The following is a 23,744-nucleotide window of genomic DNA, read 5'->3' on the forward strand; positions in this document are numbered from 1 at the left end:
TCCCTTCTTAGCATCTAATATTTCATCCTTCCTGAAATACATATCTAGAGTTAGCTGCTTTGGGAAGTGGACACCCTGTCTACTTGTCCACCCTACATCCTGGAACCTAGCCCAGGGCCTGACATATTTCTTGAGGTTGGAGTTGACTAGGCACATGAGGAAGGCTTTTTTTTTTTTTTTTTTAAAGATTTTATTTATTTATTTGACAGAGAGAGACACAGTGAGAGAGGGAATACAAGCAGGGGGAGTGGGAGAGGGAGAAGCAGGCTTCCCGCGGAGCAGGGAGCCCGATGCGGGGCTCGATCCCAGGACCCTGGGATCATGACCTGAGCCGAAGGCAGACGCTTAACGACTGAGCCACCCAGGTGCCCCATGAGGAAGGCTTTTGATAACACATTGAAAAACCATACCACCAGCAAATTATATTTACTGCAATTTAATTTCATACCCACCAGCAAACCATATTTACTGAAATAGGAACATTCTTATTAGTTAGGGCTGCCTCCCATTTCTTGTGTATTTGTGTCATGATTTTCTAGATACAGAACAGCTGACTACATAATTTTAAGACTGTACAGGATATCTTCCCTGAGTTCTTTTCTCCTTTTCTGTCCTTGTAGATCAGCCTGGAGAGGACTTAAAAAAAAAAAAAATATCATGGTCCCTCTCTCCTTCTCCAGGTTCTCTTCTTGTCCAACTCCAGTTCCAAATCCACTTTCAGCCCTCACCTTGCTGGACACATTCCTGAACCTTACTTACTTCTTCTTCTTTTTCATTTCTGTGATGGGTTTGCCACATAGACTTTGGAGAGTCCATTCCCATTCCTTCATTGGGTGCATCATTGTCCATATCTTCCGCAGGTGGGGGAATAAATGAACAAGGAGCATTTCCAGAGGACTGAGTGGGCCTGGAGTCGGTGTAGGAAAGAAGTGGGGACATAGGATGTGAATCACCTATAGGTATCTTTGATGCCCTTGGAATTCACCACCCAGCACCTGGACCAAATAGAGAAATCCTGGTTGTGGGAGTGGTGTGCCACCTCCCTGAGAGGTCCAGTAACTGGTTGAGCGTAAAAGACTTTTCTACCTGCCTCACTGGATTAGAACCAGCAGAGATCCAGTTTGGGACTATTAAAGGACAACTCAGGAGGGCAAGTAGCAGCATCACTGAGGTTGTGAAATCACATGCTAGACCCTTGAATTAATTAGGCAAAGACCTGAATCTGTATAGGATCCTGGTCTTTCAAAATCTCTATGTTGTGGACATTCCAGAATAGGGAGAGGCCTCTAAGTCTGACAGATCTTTGGTGATTTTGGCTGCTTTGCCATCCCAGCCTGCCTATCTTAACCAGAAGCCAAATTACCTGCCTCACATTCTGACTCTTCCGCTTGTTAGCCATGTAAACTTGAGCAAATTACTTAACTGTTGGGGAGCCTGCGTGGCTCAGTCAGTTGAGCGTCTGACTCTTGATTTAGGTTCAGGTCATGATCTCATGGTCCTGGGACTGAGCCTTGAGCCCTGCGTTGGGCTCTGAGCTCACTGTGGAGTCTGCTTGTCCTTCTCCCTCTGCTCCTCCCCCTGCTCGAGTGTGTGCGCGCTCTCTCTCAAATAAATAAATTTTAAAAAATGCTTAACCGTCTCTCTCCTACTTCTGTTTTCTTATCTGTCAAGCATAAATAACAGAGGTGCCTCATGGGGATTGTATGAAAATTAAGTGAGTTACTATTTCCAGTGCCCTTCGTGGAAGGCTTGGCTGGTTGTATGGGCTCAGTAAGTGTAAGCTATTTCTATGAGCTCATCCACTATCTGTCTGAAAAGTCTTTCCTCTTTTCTATCAAAATTCTCATTTTTCCTTTTCTTTTTAAATTAAGTTATAACTTACATAAAGCGCATAAATATTAAGTATAAAGCTTGTTGAGTTTTCTCCTCATTTTTCAAAGTCCCACCATCCTATGATTGTCGCGACATCACTCTTTACTCACCACAAACACTCCAGCTCTGAGTTAAGGATTCTGCTTTGAGGAACTTCAGTGCTTCCTGCCCTCCCTCTGGACACCAGCAGGAGGCAGGGTGGTATAGGGGAAAAGCTACAGTCAGCAAGTTAATGATCAGCAAGTTAATGATCAGGCTTTTCCTGGCCTAAAAATTTATTGGCTTGGGTAAGAACTTAACCTCTATGGATCTTGTTTCCCCCACCTGCTAAAGAGTACAGACTACCAAATGGACACTTCATAGGGTTGTAGTGAAGATGAAATGAGATAAGGCCTGTAAACAATGCCTGATACATGTTAATTAAGTTAGCAAGTCTAGAAAAAAAAAATAATACCCAGTGTGAGGGAGGGTGCTGTGAAACAAGCACTTTCAGCCAGTGCTGCTGAAAGTGTAAATCTATAAAACCTTTCCAGGGAGCAATTCAGGAAAACAAAACAAAATAAAACCAAATAAAAAACCAAGAGCCATAAAACTTCCATTGTTTAGAAATTCATTCTGTGGAAATAATTGTAAATGAGCACAAAGATTTAAGTGCAAGGATTTTCATCACAGCATTACTTACAGTGTACAGTAGAACTAGAAAGAGCCAATAATAAGATTATTAAATAAGTCATGGTGTGTTCATAGTAAGGAATTTTATTCTGTGATAAAAATTTTGCCCCTCCCACAAAAATAAATAATTATGTACTCAAAGATTACTTCGTGCTCAAGATAAAATAAGAGAAAAGGGATAGAAACATATAGTGTGAACACACATTTATGGAAGTTATAATCTGTAAAATACTTTTTTTTTTTTTTAAGATTTTATTTATTTATTTGACAGAGAGAGACACAGTGAGAAAAGGAACACAAGCGGGAATTGGGAGAGGGAGAAGCAGGCTCCCAGCAGAGCAGGGAGCCCGATGCGGGGCTCAATCCCAGGACCCTGGGATCATGACCTGAGCCGAAGGCAGACACTTAATGACTGAGCCACCCAGGCGCCCCTGTAAAATACTTTTTTGAGCATTTACTATTTATCACTTACCATGCTAGGGTAATTAAATGCTATTATTTCATTTAATCTTCATCAAAATCCTACAAAAAATGTATTATGCCAGTTTTACAGATGAATAAACTGAGGCTCCAGGAGGTTAAGTGACTTGTCCAAGACGTTATAATGAATTTATGTCTGAGTCTGATTTTAAATCCAGATCTATTTGTATTAACCAAGACAGAACAAGAAGAGATTTCAGATTTGTTCTTCCTTAGACTTTTCTGTATTTTCCTAATTTTCTACAGTGAGTAGAGGGCAAAGGTCCCCAATAAATGTTATGCTTTATGAAACCTTACCATGATTCCTGACTCAAAAGAGGCTGAAGAAAGCTGCAGACCCTAATAACTTCCTGTCTAGAACAGGACGTTTCCAGTCTTATATGGGAGATTTTTTAAGTAGTACGCTGTGAGATAGTAGAATATAGATATATTGGTCTCTGCCCCCGGGTCCTGGCACAGAGCTTCTAAAACTCTGGTAATTTCTTAAGTGATAAGAGCACTGGGAGCATCTCTTGTTCTAAAAAGATAACTCTGGGTGGGCTCTCAGGTGGCTCCTAGATGGGAGCTGGTCACCAGAAAGACCAAGCCATGATTAGAAACTTGGAATTTTCCACCCCTTCCCCTATTCTCTTGAGAAGGGAGAAGGGCTAAAAATGGAGTTCATGATCTCTCATGCGTACATGATGAAGCCTCCATAAAATCCCAGTAGTACGGGGTTCAGAGAGCTTCTAGGTTGGTGAACACATCCATGTAACTGGAGGGTGACATACCTCAAGTCCACCAAGACAGAAGCTCCTGTGCTGGGGACCCTCCCAGAACTTGCCCTATGTATCTCTTCAGCTGAATGTTCATCTCTATTCTTAATCATATCCTTTAATAAACTGGTAAACGTAAATGTTTTCCTGCAATCTGTGAGCAGGAAATAATGGAAACTGGGGGGGGATCATGGCAACCTCTGATTTGTAGACACATTGGACAGAAGTTGTATGTAATGGAGTTAAACTGTAGAACATCCAGGTGGTGTCACAAAGAATTGCTTGGTGTGGGGAAGAAACCCCATACATTTGGTGACCACAAGTGTCAGAAGTAAAGCATTTTGTGTGAAAGTGAAATGAGGGGAAAACTGGGTGATTTTTCTTAAACATACACCAACTAATATTTTTAAAATATTAATAACTATGAACTTTTTAAAACATGCATTTGAAACACACACATACACATATACACACATCATACATCACTCATCAGGCATATCATTACTTCGATATTATTGCTCAGGACAAAGCTTAAGCAAGTTTTTAGGTAAAAAATAATGAGTCATATAAAGAAAAGTATGATGTAAATACAGGTGGCCTGTGGATATACCCAAAGTCATAAAGGTGACATGGGAATGCTGAAAGTGTGGGAAACACTGTTCTGGCATCTGTGGGCTGGAGAACAGCAACAGGGGATGAAGCCCAGCGTGGACGGAAGGTTCTTCAGGCTTTTTCACTCTGCACATGGAACATCTGTGTCAAGGACACACATGCTGGTTCTTCCCCATCCCACAGATGAAAGTTCTCTGTGGTCAGCAGTGAGAGTTACAAAAATCTGATAAAGGAAGGCTTTGGGGTGGGACCAGGGGACAATCTCGTTGGAAGGCTAAGTGAGGGTACTGTCTTGAAGCCAAGTGCATCAAGCATTGGATGTTAGTTTGAGGAAACAATAGTTGTCTGTAGCAAAGAATGGAGGGAGGGACTGATGGAAATAACAGGAGGCTCAAACTCCAAAGCTGAGTCACCCATTGGCATCCCCTCTCCCAACCTGGGGCCCTTATCCGTGAAGGTCAAAGACTCAAATATGGTCTTGTCCACCATGGGCATTTGCTCTATATTTATCGAGGCCCTGCTTTGTGAGTTGAAGCTCCATTGGTTCTAGGGCCATGAATATAGATAAAACACTAGTTTTGCCCTGAAGGAATTCAAGGTCTAGGTGGAAGACCAACATGTAAAAATGACACTGTATTTTAATTTTGAGCAATGGTTATGTATTACTTCTAGAGCTGCCCCCAACCCTCCCCCGGCAAATAAATATTCCTAAAATGTTTTATTTAAGGTCAAAGTGATAAGGAATAAATTAGGATTGTATGGGGTAGTTGGCTGGGAGTCAGATATGTCTGGGTCAGAATTCCATCTCCACACATTCTAAACTGGTGGTCTTCAAACCGGAATTACACATATCCCTAAGCATGAACACTTTTCAAGGGGGATCAACCTTCATGTGTTATCTTTCTTAAAACTGATGTGAGAATACACCAATGTCAGAGATCCTGCCAGTTTCCCTTTCCCAGGCAGATTTCTCCCACCTTGCAAAAGATAAGGCATACCATCCGCATCTCACTTTGGTGTATATTATGGTGTATCTTGGTGTATATTTTGGTGTTAGAAACCGAGTTTGGATACAAATACGGGCATAGTTCAAGACTAATTAAGGTCCCTGTGTACCTGGGTGGCTCAGTCAGTTAAGCTCTGCCTTTGGCTCAGGTCATGATCCTGGGGTCCTAGAATTGAGCCCCAAGTCCAGCTCCCTGCTCAACAGGGAGTCTGCTTCTCCCTCTCCCTCTGCCCCTCCCCCCCTTCATGTTGTCTCTCGCTAGCTCTTTCTCTCTCACAAATAAATAAAGTCTTTTTTTTTTTTAAAGACTAATTAAGGTCCCATTAACTACTCCCTCATCCATTTCATTGAGAGACAATTTTTTTTTTTTTTAAGTAAGCTCCATGCCCAGCCTGCCCAATGCGGGACTTGAACTCAAGACCCTGAAGTCAAGACCTGAGCTGATATCAAAAGTTGGACACTTAACCAACTGAGTCACCCAGGCACCCTGAGAGATGAATTTTCAATGGACATAATTTTATGCTACTTTGATCAATATTATTAATGTATGACTTATAATGCTAGCTTAAACCAGGAGAAAGTTAATATTTAAAGTCTTGTGGTGAGTGACACCTGGGTGGCTCAGTTGGTTAAGCATCTGCCTTCAGCTCAGGTCATGATCCCAGGGTCCTGGGATCGAGTCTCACATCGGGCACCTTGCTCAGCGGGGAGCCTGCTTCTCCCTCTGCTTGTGCACACACACTCTCTCTCTCTCTTTGACAAATAAATAAATTAAAAAAAAATAAAGCCTTGTGGTGATAGTATATTTTTTAAGATTTTAAAATGCAACAAAAAATAAATGGTCATATGTTGTTGCAGAGTAATAGATGATGAATAAAGGACTTTCAAACATAAAACCATGTTACTTTAGAGTAATATTTGGTGGGAGACATAGATTTCAAGAAGAAAAAGAATGATTTACAATGTTAGGGCGCCTGGCTGGCGCAGCCAGTGAAGCATGTGACTCTTGATCTCAGACCATAGATGTGTATGTCTCAAGCCCCATGTTGGGATAGAGCTTACTTAAGAAAAAAAAAGTTTATTAAAATGTATGACTGCTCAAGAAGCACCTGTCCATATTTTTTTATTTTTAAATAGATGATGGTGGATATCAAATCAGTATGGTACTTATATTTCATTGGGTGTATTTATGGCGGTGATATCACAGTTTTATTTTTGAATGTTAAGATCTGTAACATGCCAGAAAGTACATCTTTTGCATCTAGTTAAATGCATGCTGAATCACCCCCAGAATGTTCCCTTATGCCCCTTTCAAGATACTCCCCATCCACCAATGACTGTTTGGATTTCAAACATCTTAGTTTGTCTGTTTCTGAATTTCATATAAACAGAATCATATGGTAGGTACTCCTTGTGTCTAACTTAATTTGCGTAACAGTTTTTGAGATTCACCCATGTCATTCCTTTTTATTGCTGAGTATTGTTCCATTATATGAAAATCCACAATTTATTTATTCATTCTCCATAGATATTTAGGTTGTTTCCTGTTTGGGGCAATTACAAATAAAGCTGCTTTAAGCATTATTGTTCAAGTAAAAAAAAAAAGTAAATAAGATGGAAACTTTTAGATGTCAACTTTAAAATGTGGAAGGAGATACACATTTTTAGGCAGTGGTTTCTTGTCTTTTTCCTTTTCATTGTCAACTATAGTAGACCCTTCAGCCATGCAAAGCTGGGGACACTGACCCCCATGCAGTCAGAAATCTGCATAATACTTTTGACTCCCCCAAAACTTAACTACTAATAGCCTACTGTTGACCAGAAGCCTTACCAATATAAAATAAGCTGTTGATCAGCACATATTTTGTATGTTATGTATATTACATTCTGTATTCTTACAATAAAATAAGCTAGAGAAAAGAAAATGTTATTAAGAAAACTATAAGAGAAAATTATAAGAAAAAATATTAAGTGTACATCTGTGTATCAGTGGACCTGCACGTTCAATCAAACCGCCAGTGGTGTTTAAGGGGCAACTGTATAACATTTGTACAAAAAGGAGGCCAAACTGTTTTCCAAAGTAGTACCACTGAATACTGTTGCCTTAGCTTAGTGTTGCAACAAGCTGCGATGAGCATATAGTTATATTTGTTGCAACTATCTTCTCTCACTCTGTGGTTTATCTATCAAACTCTCTACATAATATATTTATGAACCACAGTGTATAACTTTAGTGTCACTGAATCATTCTCTTTATCTATCATTCTTTTCCTTTGTCTTGAGGGCTGTTAGTGGCTTAAATCCTTTCCTATTCAGAAGTCAAGAAGATATTTTCATATATTCTAAAAAGCTGTAGATTTTTGCCTTTCACATTTGTCTTTTATCCACCTGGATCTGATGTTGTGTATGGCATGAAGTGGAGACCAATTTCATTTTTTCTCTATATGGGTATCTAGCTATTCCAGCACCATTTATTAAAAAGATCTTTTCCTACTCTCTGTAGTGCCTCCTTTGTTATCAATTAAGTGACCATAGATGTGTATGTCTGTTTCTAGGGATGGACAATTTTTCAAAATTATTTGATGAGATGTGCAAGCAAGAAGAATGTGAAGATCAATCTACTTAAGTTGTGTGGCCTTTATCTGGTTATTTAACTTCTCTGAGTTCCCTACACTGTTGGGAGAATACAATGGGGTCATGCAGTAAGGTGGTTAGAAGTTCTGATCCAGTAAGCCTCGGGGAGCAGTAGTAATAGTTCGGTTTTTTGTTTTTTGGTTGTTGGGATTTTTTTCTGTTGTTATATTTTAACTGCCACGGAGTACATGAAAACAACACCTGCTCGGGGCAGGAACTGCCAGGGAAAGAGCCCAGCGGACGTGACATTTGGGTGGGTCGTGAATGACGGTGGAATCTGTCATCTCTTTTTATGACTGCCATCTGTTGGCTGTCCATGGCGCATTTCCCACGTGTGTTGCATCTGCATGATATTTTATCTGGCTTAGAAGGGCCCAGAGGGAAAGGCCTGGGCCCCGCCCCGCACCTCTGCTGGGGTGACCCCCAGTAGCTCTTGCCTAAGAAGACCTAGAAGTTGTGGGGGCTCCATGTGTGTTAGACACACATACATGTCACCGAGGGCAGGGCTGGGCCTTTTTAAAATTCCTGCCACTGTAGTACTGCAGGATTCCCAAGTTTCACCCACACAGTGCTCCCTCCCCAAACCTCAGCCACCAGCCAACTCGTATAACAACAAACTCACCCGTCTGCTCCCAGCACCACCACCCAGGGCAGTGGCGAAATCCGTACCACACCCCCTGCACAATCTTGCCTGTGGTTGAGCGAGCATAGGGTCTTGCACACAGTAAGCACTGGATAAGCATCAGGTGAATAACAGATGAGTTACCACATGAACACTGGGATATAGGAGCACATTCCCTTCTGCTACAGTGTACCAAGACATGGGTATTATGTGGCTATTGCCAGTTCTGAGTGTGCACGGGAGTCATAGTTGGGGGCGGGGGCTTTAAATATTCCTGCACCCCCCCACACACACTACTGAATTAAAACAGAGAAGGGATGTGCAGAAAAGAGCTATTTTTCATTAATTCTCTGGGAGCTTCTGGCTTTGATGCTCAATCAGGTATGGGAATGATAGAATTGCTAAACATCTGGATCCATGTTTCATCAGAAGTACTCATCTGTCAAAACTTAAAATTCACATGTCCTTAACCTGTACTTCCTCCCAGACTTTATCCACTGCCCCAAAATACAGGCACAAGGGTATTCAGGGCAGCATTTTTAAGCAGAGAAATACTTTAAACTAGGAAAATGTCCAGTCATTTATTAAGCAAATTTTATTGAGACAGCAGTAACAACAACGAAATAATAAATTCCCTGCTCTTAGAGAGATTTACATTTTAGTCTATCAAAAGAGGACTGAACAAATAATTTATGATACACCTGAGCAATGGAATATTATTCTACCATCAAAAATGAGGTTGTCAATATACTGCTTTTTTTTTTTTTTTAAGATTTTTATTTCTTTATTTGACAGAGAGAGACACAGTGAGAGAGGGAACACAAGCAGGGGGAGTGGGAGAGGGAGAAGCAGGCTCCCCGCTCGGCAGGGAGCCTATGTGGGGCTCGATCCCAGAACCCTGGGATCATGACCTGAGCCCAAGGCAGACGCTTAACGACTGAGCCACCCAGGCGCCCCGATATACTGCTTTAAAAAGATGTTCAATGGGGCGCCTGGGTGGCTCAGACGGTTAAGCGTCTGCCTTGGGCTCAGGTCATGATCCCAGGGTTCTGGGATCGAGCCCCACATCTGGCTCCCTGCCGAGCGGGGAGCCTGCTTCTCCCTCTCCCTCTGCCTGCTGCTTCCCCTGCTTGTACACTCTCTATGTGTCAAAAATAAATAAAATCTTAAAAAAAAAAAAAGATGTGCAAGACAGGAGCCCCTGGGGGCCCCTGGGGGAACCTGGCTGGCTCAGCTGGAAGAGCATGCGACTCTTGATCTCCTGGTTGAGTTCAAGCCCCACCCTGGGCACAGAGATTACTTTTTTAAAAAATGTTCAGGACATATTTCTAAAAAACAAACATTAGGAAGCTTTTGAATATATTACTATTCAAAATAAAGAAAGAAAAAAGAGAAAACTAAGCTACAAAACACTGCATATAGCATTTTCCTATGTGTGTATAAACATATTGGGGTGCCTGGGTGGTGCAATCTGTTAATCATAGGACTCTTGATTTCAGCTCAGGTCATGATCTCAGGGTTGTGAGATGGAGCCCCCCACACTCAGAACTCCCCAGCATGGCACCTGCTTAAGATTCTCTCTCCCTCTCCCTCTGTCCCCCCACCCCACACCTGCACACACACACGCTCTCTTTCTCTAAAATATATAAATAAACAAACATATAAATAAATCTTTTAAAATGTGTTATACATATGTGTAGATATATACAAATATATAAGTAAAAAATTATGGAAGAATGTTCAATAAAATTGTTAATGACAGTTATCACTTTCCCAGTTTTACTTTTCTCTTCATACCCTTTTATGCTATTTAAACTCACTACCTTAAGGAAATACTACTTTTATCATTTTTTTGACTGTTAAAAAATTCCATAGAACCTTGAGAACCTGTGAGATTTAAATTTCCAGCAGGGGACAGCAGTGATTCTCAAATATCTCTGACGTCAGCACAAAACTGAGGATTAGTGCCCACAGATTTCCAATTCCAGACCCAAATAATGTATTTGGATCACCAGATTAAAAAGAAAACAAAAAGCGACAACCACAGAAAGCTTAAAATGCTTTAGGAATTGTTGTGACAGAACATTTCTATATGGTTCTTTATTAGCATTTGTCTAAACTTTCCTCTCTGGATTGTGGAGTTTTCTCATCCATTAAAATCAGAAGATTTGAAGAGATAATCTTAAAAGGTCTCTTTTCAGCTCTAACATTCTATGGCTTTGAGAGTATAAATCAGTATCAGGAAGAAACAAGCTCCCGTGCCCTCTGAAATTAATTGGCTTATCAAAGAATCTGCTTTACAATCCTTAGCTGATCAGGATGAATTATTACCAACTTATCTTTCGTGTAGATCAAAGAATACTTTTTGGGGGGGAGAGGGGAGGATGTTGTTATTTATTCAATTCACTGATAGAGAAAAAGGAGAACTCTCCCGCTCTATAAATGTTTAGCATGTGTATAAAGGTCATAGGTTTGGTGTTTAGAAATTACACACAGGCTTACCAAAGAATCTTCACTGGGTTGGCCAAATTAAACAGCAGGCAGTTGTAGAGAAATAAACACAAGTTAACATTTAACTCCAGCAAGTCCCTGTTCTTGCTGCTCCATCTTTCTTAGTAGGAGGCGACTGAGAGGGTCTCCTCTCAGTAGGCTTCTAGCTACTCTAGGAAGACCCCGGGCTCCTCTGAGAACCCACCCATCTACCACTTTTATCAAGTACATATTTTTTATTAAAGAATAATTGAAATACAGTATCATATTAATTTCAGGTATACAACATAGTGATTCCATATTTATATATATTACAAAATGGTCATCACATAAATCTAGTTACATCTGTCCCCAAAGTTGATATAATATTATTGACTATATATCCTATGCTGTACATTTACATCCCCACATCTTATTTATTTTATAACTGTAAGTTTGTGCTTCTTTTTTTTTTTTAAGTTTGATGCAGGGCTTGAACTCACAACTGTGAGACTTAAACTGAGATCAAGAGTCAATCGCTTAACCCACTGTGCCACCTAGGCACCCCTGCCAGTTTGTACTTCTTAATCTCCTTCACCTATTTCGTCCATTCCCACACCCCACATCCCTTGGGCAATGGTCAGTTTGTTCTCTGTATCTATGAATCTGTTTCTGGTTTGTTCATTTGTTTTGATTTTTGGATTCCACATATAAGTGAAATCATACAATATTTGTCTTTCTCTGACTAATTTTGCTTGGCATAATACCCTCCGGATCCGCAAGTGTTGTCATAAATGGCAAGATTTCATTCTTTTTTGGGTGAGTAATATTCCATTGCATGTATGTACCACATCTTATTTATCTATTCATCTATCAATGGACATTTAGGTTGCTTCCAAATCTTGGCTATTGTATATAATGCTGCAACGAACATAGGAGTGCATATGTCTTTTCAAATTAGTATTTTCATTTTCTTCAGATAAATAACTAGAAATGTGGTTGCTGGATTGTACTGTAGTTCTATTTTATCTATGAGGAAGCCCCATACTGTTTTCCACTGTGGCTGTACTAATTTACATTCCCACCAACAGTGCATGAGGGTTCCCTTTTCTCTAAAGCCTTGCCAGCATTTATTATTTCTTTAAGATTTTATTTATTTATTTGAGAGAGAGAGCATGAGCCAGGGGAGGGGCAGAGGGAGAGAGAGTAGCAGGCTCCCCACTCACTGAGCAGGGAGCCCAATGCGGGGCTCAATCCCAGGACCCTGAGATCATGACCTGAGCGAAGGCAGATGCTTAACCGACTGAGCCACCCAGGCATCTCAACATTTGTTATAGCTTACTTTTTGATAATAATAGCCATTTTGATGGGAATGGGGTGATATCTTATTATGGTTTTATTTTATTTTATTTTAAGATTTTATTTATTTATTTGACAGAGAGAGACACAGCGAAAGAGGAAACACAAGCAGGGGGAGTGGGAGAGGGAGAAGCAGGCTTCCCGTGGAGCAGGGAGCCCAATGCAGGGCTCGATCCCAGGACCCTGGGATCATGACCTGAGCTGAAGGCAGATGCTAAACGACTGAGCCACCCAGGCGCCCCTATCTTATTATGGTTTTAATTTGCATTTCCCTGATGATTAGTGATGTTGAGCATCTTTTCATGTGTCTTCACACACACATATATATAGTTTTTAAATTTATTTATTTATTTATTTGAGAGAGAAAGAGAGAGCAGGGGGAGGAGCAGAGGGAGAGGGACAAGCAGACTCCGAGCTGAACACGGAGCCCCACACAAGGCTCGATCCCCTGACCCTGAGATCATGACCTGAGCCAAAATCAAGAGTTGGATGCTCAACCAACTGAGCCACCCAGATGCCTCCACATATATATATATATATTTTAAGCATCTGAATCATAAACTTTTCCAGCTATTTCTTCATGACCCAAGAGCAGTGCTCCTTTTACGGATAACCCTTTATAAATTGTAACACTTTTTTTTCTTTTAACATTTGCCTAAAGTTACACCACTAATAAGTGACTGAGGCAGGATTCAAACCAGTAACTATCTGGCTCTAAGACCCTCACACTTGCCCATGGCACTATATGAAATGAGAGTACAAACATCATCAACTTCTTATGCAGAAGCTGTGAATATCTGCAAGAGTAATTGTGTATAAGTATATAAAATGAGTGACTGTTATGTCACGAAGCTCTGTCTAGCTCACACATATTAACCACTCAGTATGTGCTAGTCTTTGTCAGGTATTGAGGGTAAGGGTGTCAAAAGATGAATTAGACTTGATCATCCCATTTAAGAAACTTACAGTTTTTGGAGGAGTGAAGAGCCAATGAGTAAACAAACATAACATATGAAAAATAATAGGGAAACACAATTTCTCCTTAGAAATCAAGGCAGCATAGCAGCGTGGCTAAATCCATGGGCTGCAGAGTCCAGTTCTTAGCTGTGGGACCTCTTAAGCCACAGTTTCCTTATCAGTAAAATGGGAATATTAATAGCCTCTAGTATAGGTAATTGTTGTGAGGGTTAAATGATATAAAGCATTATTAAGTTGCTTAGCCTAGGACCTAGCAGATGGAAAGGCTTGTTAGAATGTTAGTTAGTAATATTGTTTGATAAAGCTTAAGCAAAGTAAGAATCACACATAGCTACCACATTTCTGAGATGTTGACACTGCTTTCTCAAATTACCTGAAGCTCTCAGCACCAAGCGACCCATTTCCTTGAGATTTATTCTTCCCCCTGACATGGTTATCTTGTGATCCTACTAGAATGTCTTCAAGGAAGAATGAGGTGGCAAAGGGGCACCAGACCTCCGGCACCAGAAGCTTGGGTTTTTTCACAGGGAAGGAGAACTGGGACTGGGAACAGCCCTTGTGACAGGCAAATCAAGACAAATCAACTTGGAGTGTTTGTTAGAAAATTTCTGGGTTCTTAGGGCACCTGGGTGGCTCAGTTGGTTAAGTGTCTGCCTTCGGCTCAGGTCGTGATCCTTGAGTCCCAGGATAGAGCCCTGAATTGGGCTCTCTGCTCAGCAGAAAGTCCGCTTCTCTTTCTCTCTCTGCCCCTCACCCCGCTCGAGTCTGCTTCTCCCTCTGCTCCTTACCCCACTTGTGCTCGTTCCCAAATAAATGAATAAAAGAAAAGAAAAGAAAAAGAAAAAATTTCTGAGTTCCACTCCCTGAGATTTTAGTTTTGTTCCAAATTGAATTTCAATCCATACTTTATTAATATTTTAATATAACTATAATCATGGGATGGGTTTCACGTGATTTTATCCTGCAATCAATTCCCTTCCCCACCAGATTATTTACTGTTTTCTGCTAAACACTGACCCCCCTCCTTCCTCCTTAGTCAAGGACATTGCTTTGGTATGCTGCAGTGGCTGGTCCGTTTCAGCCCTGAGTCTTGGCATGAGACATAGGAGTTCTTTCATCTGAAACCCTCTGCCTTCTGACTGCAGTAGGGTAAGCTAACACTTCTCTCCTCTAAAACTGACTGAAAACGCACCTCCTTCTGGAAGCCTTCCCTGCTGAGTTCTTTACTTTTGCATTCTGTTCTGTGTCACAGATGCAACTGGGACCGTCGAAACCAGAGAAGTCTTCTCAGTCTTTGTCATTTGTGTGTAAGTTCTGGTTCTTCCCATTGGGGGCAGCATGGACTTTGCGGAGAGAGTAGGGACTCTGGAATCTGGCATGAATCTGGCACCACTCCTGAGTTCTCAGATTCATTCTGGCTGTCCTTTTGTCACCTTGGGACTGCTGCTTTATTCTCATGGGTTGTCATCTTCCATCCTGGCCTCTTCAGGTGGCTGTCCTTTCCCTGCTTCCCTTAAGTTCTTTCCAAGAGTGGACAGAGGGCTCCTTTAACTTCCAAAAGCACAACTAAGTTCATACTGTGAGTCCCACCATTTACTGTAGTGTCTTCATCTGTCAAATGGGGATAATTACAGGGCCTTCCCCACCGAATTCTTGTAAGAATGAAATGAGATTGGGCATGTTTACCAGACTTGGCACATGGCAAGTCGTGACAGATACTTTAGACTGGTTCTCTCAAAATCCATTCCAGCCCCTTTCTACCTTGCTTTCTGAACTGCAGGAAATAGAAAGCTAAACACTTACTACATTTCTCAAACTCCCGTGCTGCTCCGATTCTGTTTGTGATTTAGATGCCATTTGTGTGAGACTTTAAAACTGTGAACCCTATGCAGGGAGAGGCAGGTGTGAAGAAGCATTCATTTTGCTGGTGCTGATGACGGCAAAGGCAACATGATTCTGGAGCCAGCAGCTGTTGGTGGCAGCTTAGCAGTTCTGAATCTTCTGGATGGTGGCAGAGGCTAGGGCTTGCTTGTCAACCCAGTTCTGCAGTATAATTTTGGAAGTCATTCCTGGATGTTTAACCCAGAGTGTATTTCTTAACTTTCCAAATGATTCTGTGAGCTAGCCATACCCTTCAGTAAATCTCTTTGTGCTTAAATTAACAAGAGTGAAACCTGTTGTCTGCAACCAGGAAAACTGACCAATACATAAGTATTCAATGAATATTAGCTGTTACTATTATTTTAAAACTTTGTTGACGGCTTGGTAGTAAAGCAAGTAATTACACTTCGTGAATGAAAAATTTAAAACTAGCTACTAGGTAAGACCATGTAAAATGATTTCTAGAGTAGCACGGTCCCATAGAACTTTCTTTCATGAGGGAAGTGTTCTATATTTGCACCCAATATGGTAGCCACTGGTTACATGTGGCTATTGAGCACCTGAAATGTGGCTACTATGACTGAGGAACTGAACTTTTAATTTTATTTCATTTCGGGCCACCTGGGTGGCTCAGTCGTTAAGCGTCTGCCTTCGGCTCAGGTCATGATCCCAGGGTCCTGGGATCGAGTCCCGCATCGGGCTCCCTGCTCAGCGGGAAGCCTGCTTCTCCCTCTCCCACTGCCCCTGCTTGTGTTCCCTCTCTCGCTGGGTCTCTCTCTGTCAAATAAATAAAATCTTAAAAAAAAAATTTGATTTCATTTCAATTCACTTAAATTTAGAATTAAATAACCACATGTGGTTGGTGGCTACCATGTTGGACAACACAGTCCTCAAGAGTCTCAGCCTGACTCTTTCACCGGGGTCTTTTTTATGGCCCTCTCTTTCTCTAGCCAAGAAACTTCTTCAATCAGTTCTTCTTCAATCCCCAGTCTCCAGCCATATCTTAATACTCTACAGAGATGCAACATGCCCACAACAATAACAACTTTTATATGGTGAGTTTAGGGTCTTGTTGTCCCCAGGCTCCATTCTAGGATTGCATATTGGCTTTTTATTTGCACAATCCAAAAGTTCACTGATGCATTTTTGCTAAAATGCAATCCGTCTTTTTTTTTTTTTTTTTTTAAAGATTTTATTTATTTGTCAGAGAGAGAGAGCACAAGCAGAGGGAGTGGGAGAGGGAGAAGCAGGCTTCCCGCAGAGCAGGGAGCCCGATGCGGGGCTCGATCCCAGGACTCTGGGATCATGACCTGAGCCGAAGGCAGACGCTTAACGACTGAGCCACCCAGGCGTCCCTAAAATGCAATCCGTCTTGAAAGGCAAATCTTACCTTTCACTTAAAGAAGGAAAACCATTTATTATATTTTTTAAATATGTATTTCCCATCATTTCTAGTATTGAGTTTCCAAGAACATTGGGGTCCTATATCAGTTAGACAAGTGATTCTCATACTTTGCTGCATATTAGAATCACTATGTTAAAGTAATTATTTGCCAACCACACTCGAGGCCAATTAAATTAGCATTATGGAAAATGACTAAAGAGAACCAAAAGTTTACCTGCAACATTCTGGTTTTTTTTTTTTAAAGATTTTATTTATTTATTTGACAGAGAGAGACACAGCGAGAGAGGGAATACAAGCAGGGGGAGTGGGAGAGGGAGAAGCAGGCTTCCCGCAGAGCAGGGAGCCCGATGCGGGGCTCGATCCCAGGACCCTGGGATCATGACCTGAGCCGAAGGCAGACGCTTAACGACTGACCCACCCAAGCGCCCCTGCAACATTCTATTTAAAAAAAAAAAAGAAGAAGAAGAATGTATTCCTAAATTAATAGCAATTAAAAGTTAATAAAAATATAGGAAAAATAATGGTAGGATTTTGAAAGAGGTAATTTATTGAGATAAGATAAATAATTATAATCTTGATATTCAAAGCCAAACATTTTTTATTATTTTGTTTTTTGTTTGTTTGTTTTTTAAATACTTTATTTCTTTATTTGAGAGAGAGAGAGCATGCATGGGGGGAGGAGCAGAGGAGAAGGAGAGAATCTCAAGTAGATGAGGGGGGCCTTGATCTCACCACCCTGAGATCATGACCTGAGCTGAAACCAAGAGTCAGACGCTTAATCTACTGAGCCACTCAGGCTCCCCTGATTGTTTGGTTTAAAGATTTTATTTTCAAGTAATCTCTACACCCAATGTGGGGCTCAAACTCACACCCCCAAGATGGAGAGTCACAGGCTCCACTGACTGAGCCAGCCCGGCACCCCTGTTTTTTATCATCTTGGTTGACTAGAGGCCACAAGGAGAGAGAAATCACAAAGCCACTTTCCAACAACTCTGCAAAACTTCTGGAATGCAAACATTCACAAAGAATGTGGATTTCAATCATGCTCCTCTTCCAAATTGCCATTTTCACATATTAAATGAATAAACTCAAATAATAGCCATATAAGCATTTTAAAGACCTTCCTTCCCATACAACCAAACAAATGGACATCCCGAGGGAAGCTGGGAAAAAAGACAATAGGTATCCAAGTTCAGTGTCAGATGGTCTCTTTTTTGTGCTCCCCCACTTCCCCCCACACAGATGTTCCCTGTGAATGAACTTGGGTCTATGTGATTCATACCAGAGTGGGATGGTCCCAAAAAGTTTGAAGAGAGGAACTCAACACTTCCTGAAATGATTCTCTTTTGACATTAATTCACATTTAGGAAGGAGCTGTCTACGCCTTTCATAACTACCCTTGAAACGTATGAGACTCAAGACTGATTGTGTTTCCTTCTGTCCTCTCAGTGGCTCTTTTATCTCCCCGGAGTGATGGTATGACTTGGTTCATGACTGCCGTGAGTGACAGCTGGGAGCCTGCCCTTTCCTCCGGCCCTGATTAAAACGCCGGGAGGCATTTCCCACAACTTCAGGGCCCAGGTGCTTGGCGATACTGCCAAACGTTTCTTCCAACTTAACAAAACTATTGTCATTGTATCCATTAATTCTGGATTAGATAACACATTCAATCATTTATAAATTCAGAAGATACACAGAGCAGAAGGTGACTTTGTTCTTCTGCCTGCGGTTCTCCCAGCTGCCCAGCTCCCTGCCTCAGGGCTACCAGTTTCTGGTGTGTCTTCTCTGAGATAGGTATTTTATGCAGCTTTAAAAGAACACATTTATGGGGCACCTGGCTGGCTCAGTCAGTGGATCCTGTGGCTCTTGATCTTGGGGTCGTGAGTTTGAACCCCGTCTTGTTGGGTATAGAGATTACTTTTAAAAAAAAAGCTTTAAAAAAATAAAAATAGGGATGCCTAGGTGGCTCAGTCAGTTAAGCGTCTGCCTTTGGCTCAGGTCATGATCCCAGGGTCCTGGAGGTGAGTCCCCACATCGGGCTCCCTGCTCAGTGAGGAGTCTGCGTCTCCCTCTGCCCTTCCCCCTGCTTGTGCGCACTCTCTCTCTCTCTCTCTCTGACAAATAAATAAAATTTTAAAAATATAAAATTAAATTAAAAATTAAAAAATTAAAAATTAAATAAATAGAAATAAAAGAATACATTTATGTTTTCTTCCCCAGCTTTTATTCTTCCATTTTACATTAATGATAGCACACTATACAAATACATTTTTTATTTGTTTATTTTTTTCTTCCACCCCGTCACTAGAATGGAAGCTCCATGAGGGAAGAGATTTTATTCTGTTTTTTTTTTAAATATATATTTTTTTCTTTTTTTTTTAAATTTTTTTTTTTAAGATTTTATTTATTTGCGAGAGAGAGAATGAGAGACAGAGAGCATGAGAGGGAGGAGGGTCAGAGGGAGAAGCAGACTCCCTGCTGAGCAGGGAGCCCGATGTGGAACTCGATCCTGGGACTCCAGGATCACGACCTGAGCCGAAGGCAGTCGCTTAACCAACTGAGCCACCCAGGCGCCCTTAAATATATATTTTTTAAGTAAGCTCTATACCCTACATGGGGCTCAAACTCACAAATTCCTGCAAATCCAACAGAAAAACGCCATAGAGATTGGAACTGTTGGGACAATACAGATGACGTATTGTAGAACGAAGTACAGACACAAAAAGTACATACTGTATGATCCCATTTATATGATGACAAGGCAAGGACAAACAAGTTGAACCTATGGTGATAGAAATCAGAACAACAGCCGCCTGAGGTTGGGGGCATTGACTGGATAGGGGCACCAGGGAACTTTCTGAAGATACGGAAAATCTGAATATTGATTTGGGTAGCAGTGTTTGCAGTTGTCAAAACTCACTGACCTATACACTAAAATGTTAGTGTTTTATTTTATGTAAAATATACCTCAATTTTAAAAACTTGAGAGGACTGGGCTCTGGGAGCATAATGTGTTACTCTGTGTAGATCCCAGTCACACTGGCCTTTTTTTAATTCCCCAAACACAATGCTTTTTCCCACCCAACAGCTAACATATATGCTATTCCCACTGCCCAGAATGCTTTTTCTTCCCTTTTACAACACACGACTACACCATTCTCTCTCCCTCTCTCTCTCTCTCTTTCTCTCGCACACACACATACACACACACCTATCTTTTTATAATTCACTGTGTGTCAAAATACATATAGCATAGCAAATGGCTGTAATGATCCCATACTGATAGAACCTGTTTGAACTACTTTGCAAAACTCACATATAAGAAATTACGCATTTCTCAATTTGCGGCGGGGGCGAGGGGACTCAAACTTAAATGCAACTCAATCTCTACCTTTCTAAGTGGAGGTGGGTAATATAATCCCAATCATTTTTGGCCACACAGCCCACTTGGCTTCCTGAGATTAGAGAAATATCTGGGGCTTAGGACATTCAGAAAAACTGGAGATGGGCCTTTGGTCCATGTGATGGCCATTGAGATGCTTATTGTTCTGTGTGGTTTACTCAAAATTGGAAGGCTCAGACTCAAGCTCAAGCTCAATCATCAGGACCCTCTTGGAGGATCCCAAGATCTAGGAGGTGCTGAGCACTCAGTCTTCCCGGGGCCACCAGCCCTACCTCCATTCCTGCTATCTTCCGGGCTCTCTGTGGCATTGGGGGAGGGGAGTCCCTGTCACTCTGGAACTTGCCCACCCTTCATCCTCCCAGTGGATTTGCACTTTAAAAAAAAGTCCTGTGGAGAACAGGTGGGAGGGGGCTGGAGGGGATTTAGGGAGACCTGTTGAAGCTGGTAAGTCCCCAGGTTGGACTCAGCCTCAGCTCCCATTAAATAAGAAATGGGAAAACTGGGAAAGGAGAAAGAAATGTATTTTTTTTTTCCTAAGCTTCTAAGAGGTTTGCAAACAATTGGAGTAATTAAAAGTTCTCAGAAGTAGCCGATGGTGCCCTTTTCACCGAGGGAATGTGGGCCAAGCATGATATATTAAAAGAGAGGGAGCTGCTCTATTGAAGTTAAAAATAATCTTCTGTCACATGGCTAATTTGTTGGAATGCAGCAATTAAAGGGCTGTGGGCAAAGGGAGAGCTGGAAGCAGCTGGGGAGCTCACAGGCAGAGTGCACGCCCTGGGGACTATGTTTGCAGAGAGAGAAAACAGTGTCACAGCTGACTTAGGGCACCTTATCAGAAAACCCACAAAAGGGGCAGGAAGAAGGAGAAGTGGGGTCAAGTTCAGAGCTGTGACCTTTGGGCTTATCAGACAGTGAAGGGATGGGTCAGGTCTTGTCACCTGTGCTCCCTGGATGCTGATTCACTCAGCTAGGATGAAGGCTTTCCAGATCCCCCCTGCACTTGGAAAATGCATGCCTTTGAATTCATTTCAAAGGAATACATAACCCGAAGGAGCCCTTTGATCCTAAATCCATGGGAAAACAAATCTATATGGTCTTGAGGGGAAAAGCACAGGCCAGCAGTACAAATCTTCATTTGCGGAGTTGGAGTTGGGGATTTTTTTTTAATTCCTGAAACTTTTGAAAATTTTTTTGAAATGTTGGAGTTGAAAGAGATTAAGTTATGTAATATAATATCTGAATTTCTCAGGTGAGGCAACAAACTCAGAGAAGCTGATTTTACTCAAAGTCACTCAACCAGCAAGTGCGAGAAGTTTTATTCTAACCCAGGTCCTTCGCTAAACAGGAGGGACATGGTGGTTAGGAAGTGCGGGATTCAGACTTCCCTGATATGGAATCTGGCTCCACAAGCTGTGGAGCTGGGGGACTCTCTTGTGAGTGCCTAATTCCTCTCAGTCTCAGTGTTACCATCTGCAAAATGGGAATAAAGATAGCACCCGCCACCTAGAGTGGTTATAATGCATGTAAAGTATTTAGTGTAACCTCTAGCCTAGAGTAAATGCTTAATAAAATGTAAGCTCTTGGGCGCCTGGGTGGCTCAGTTGGTTAAGCGACTGCCTTCAGCTCAGGTCATGATCCTGGAGTCCCAGGATCGAGTCCCACATCGGGCTCCCTGCTCAGCGGGGAGTCTGCTTCTCCCTCTGACCCTCCTCCCTCTCATGCTCTCTGTCTCTCATTGTCTATCTCGCAAATAAATAAAATCTTAAAAAAAAAAAAAAAAAAAACAAAACAAAGAACAGAAACGTAGCTTGAGGGGGAAAGATAAAAGGAAATTAAGTGGCTCGTTTATGTTTAGGTTTTTCATTTACGACCAGATTCAAGGATTTAACGATGTCCTGAAGACACCTTTCCATTTTGTTGGGCTCTATTCTTGAGACTCTTTCAACTAGGCAGACAAAATGGCCCTGGAGAGCCTCAAGCTTTACTTTTTTCCAGTTTAGTATTCTCTGAATAAAAAGGGGGTCTTCCCCGTACCCTCTCTTAGTTCTCTTTCCCTATTTTGCTGCTTTAATTCAAGTGCAGGTTCCTGAAACAGCCGGGCCAGGGAAATGAGCTTCTCTGATTGGATAGATTGGATCACATGCCTCACCTGTGAGCACGGGGAGGTGGGGCATACTGATTGACAGCCGGGCTGGCTTCGCGGAGATTAGGATAGAACAGTCCTTAGAGGAAAATGGGGGTTCTAGAAGAAAGGGAAAGACAGGCAGATATAAACCACTAATATCAAAGTCCGGCACGTATGTGCACCTTGCTTCATATCCTCAAAGTGTTCTATAATCCAAGACATAGTAAGAACCTTTGGAGAGGAAAATGCTTTCTTCCCGCTCCAGATATTTCCTTTCTGTAGAGGGCCATCAATGGTCATGCTCTAGGCCCCTCTTTCCCCCTTTCTCCTTCTGCACTTCGAGAAGGAAGAACATCAGGAGAAACTGGGCATGAGTCGTGTCTTCCTCTCCCTGGTCTTTTAGGACCATGATCCTGGGAGGGCGCACAGGTTCTCGTCTCACTCCACACAGGGAGGGCAGCCTGGTCCACTGCGACCTGGGATTGATAGGAAAGTCTGTTTAATTAGAATACAAGGAAGCCTATTGGGCTCACGCCCTGAGTCACATTCTCCAACCTAACATGTAGCCCTAGTAGAAGGTAATCCGTCTTCTGACTACCTAGACCCCTAACCGACCCAGAGCCTGAGTAGGGAGGAGGCATGCTGTCTATTGAGGCCCCTTCTCAAAAGTCAGCAAGAACCACCAATTTAGAACATCAGAGACCCACAGATTCATCTTCTCACTCTCCCCTTCCTAGATGCCTCCCCCACGGAGGAGCTGGTTACCTCGGGAATCCGCAGAGACTGTGGTGCGCTAGGAGCAGGCTCCGGGATTTACAACAGATTTACAACAGCAGGTGAGAGGAACTGGGATTATTTCACGTGGAGGGGGGTTAAAAGAAACCGAAGGAGGGGGTGACTTCATAGTGGCCTTCACCAGAACCATGCTGAGGGTGAGGCATCACTGGTATTTTTCCACTGCCTCACCCTGACCCGGATCATAGTCCCACTCGTGTCCTTCTATGCCCACCTCTTGGAAAATAAATTGTTCCGTTTCCACAGAAAGGTACAGGAGGTTGGGGCACACAAACCAACTTAAATATAACAACATTTTATTATTATTTATTTTTAATCACAAAAGTATACACAATCTGTGAAAAGAACTAAAAAGTTGTAGAGATGGATAAAGATGAGAACAAAAATCCACTCCAAGCCCTCCGCCCGGAGATAGCTGTTGTTAGCCTTTTGGCCTCTTATTGTCCAGCTTTTTTTTTTATACATATTTTAAAATTTATCTTTTATTTAAAAAATATAAAAACATTTCAAATAAAATAGAAGTGTATAATGTAAAAGATGAACATAGTATACTCTGTGATTTCTCTTAATATCATGATCTATGTGTACTATTAAATTGGATATTTTTTGTTGTTACCAGTTCCTCTTCTCTCTTCTGGCCTTAGGAATGGTTGACATTAATGGCACTCATTTG

General features: G+C 41.8%; 1 protein-coding gene across 1 annotated transcript in view; it reads left to right on the forward strand.

Annotated features, from left to right (window-relative positions):
• Positions 1 to 23,259, forward strand: part of NIP7 (nucleolar pre-rRNA processing protein NIP7) — a 59,582-nt gene extending 36,323 nt beyond the window's left edge. Inside the window, exon 5 of the mRNA XM_032424090.1 lies at positions 23,014 to 23,259. Within this exon, the coding sequence (XP_032279981.1) occupies positions 23,014 to 23,073 (60 nt within the window). The 3' untranslated portion in view covers positions 23,074 to 23,259. The remainder of the gene's footprint in view (positions 1 to 23,013) is intronic.
• Positions 23,260 to 23,744: the final 485 nt, after the last annotated feature.

Source organism: Phoca vitulina, unplaced genomic scaffold, assembly GCF_004348235.1.
Source record: "Phoca vitulina isolate PV1807 unplaced genomic scaffold, GSC_HSeal_1.0 scaffold30, whole genome shotgun sequence".
Taxonomy (NCBI): domain Eukaryota; kingdom Metazoa; phylum Chordata; class Mammalia; order Carnivora; family Phocidae; genus Phoca; species Phoca vitulina.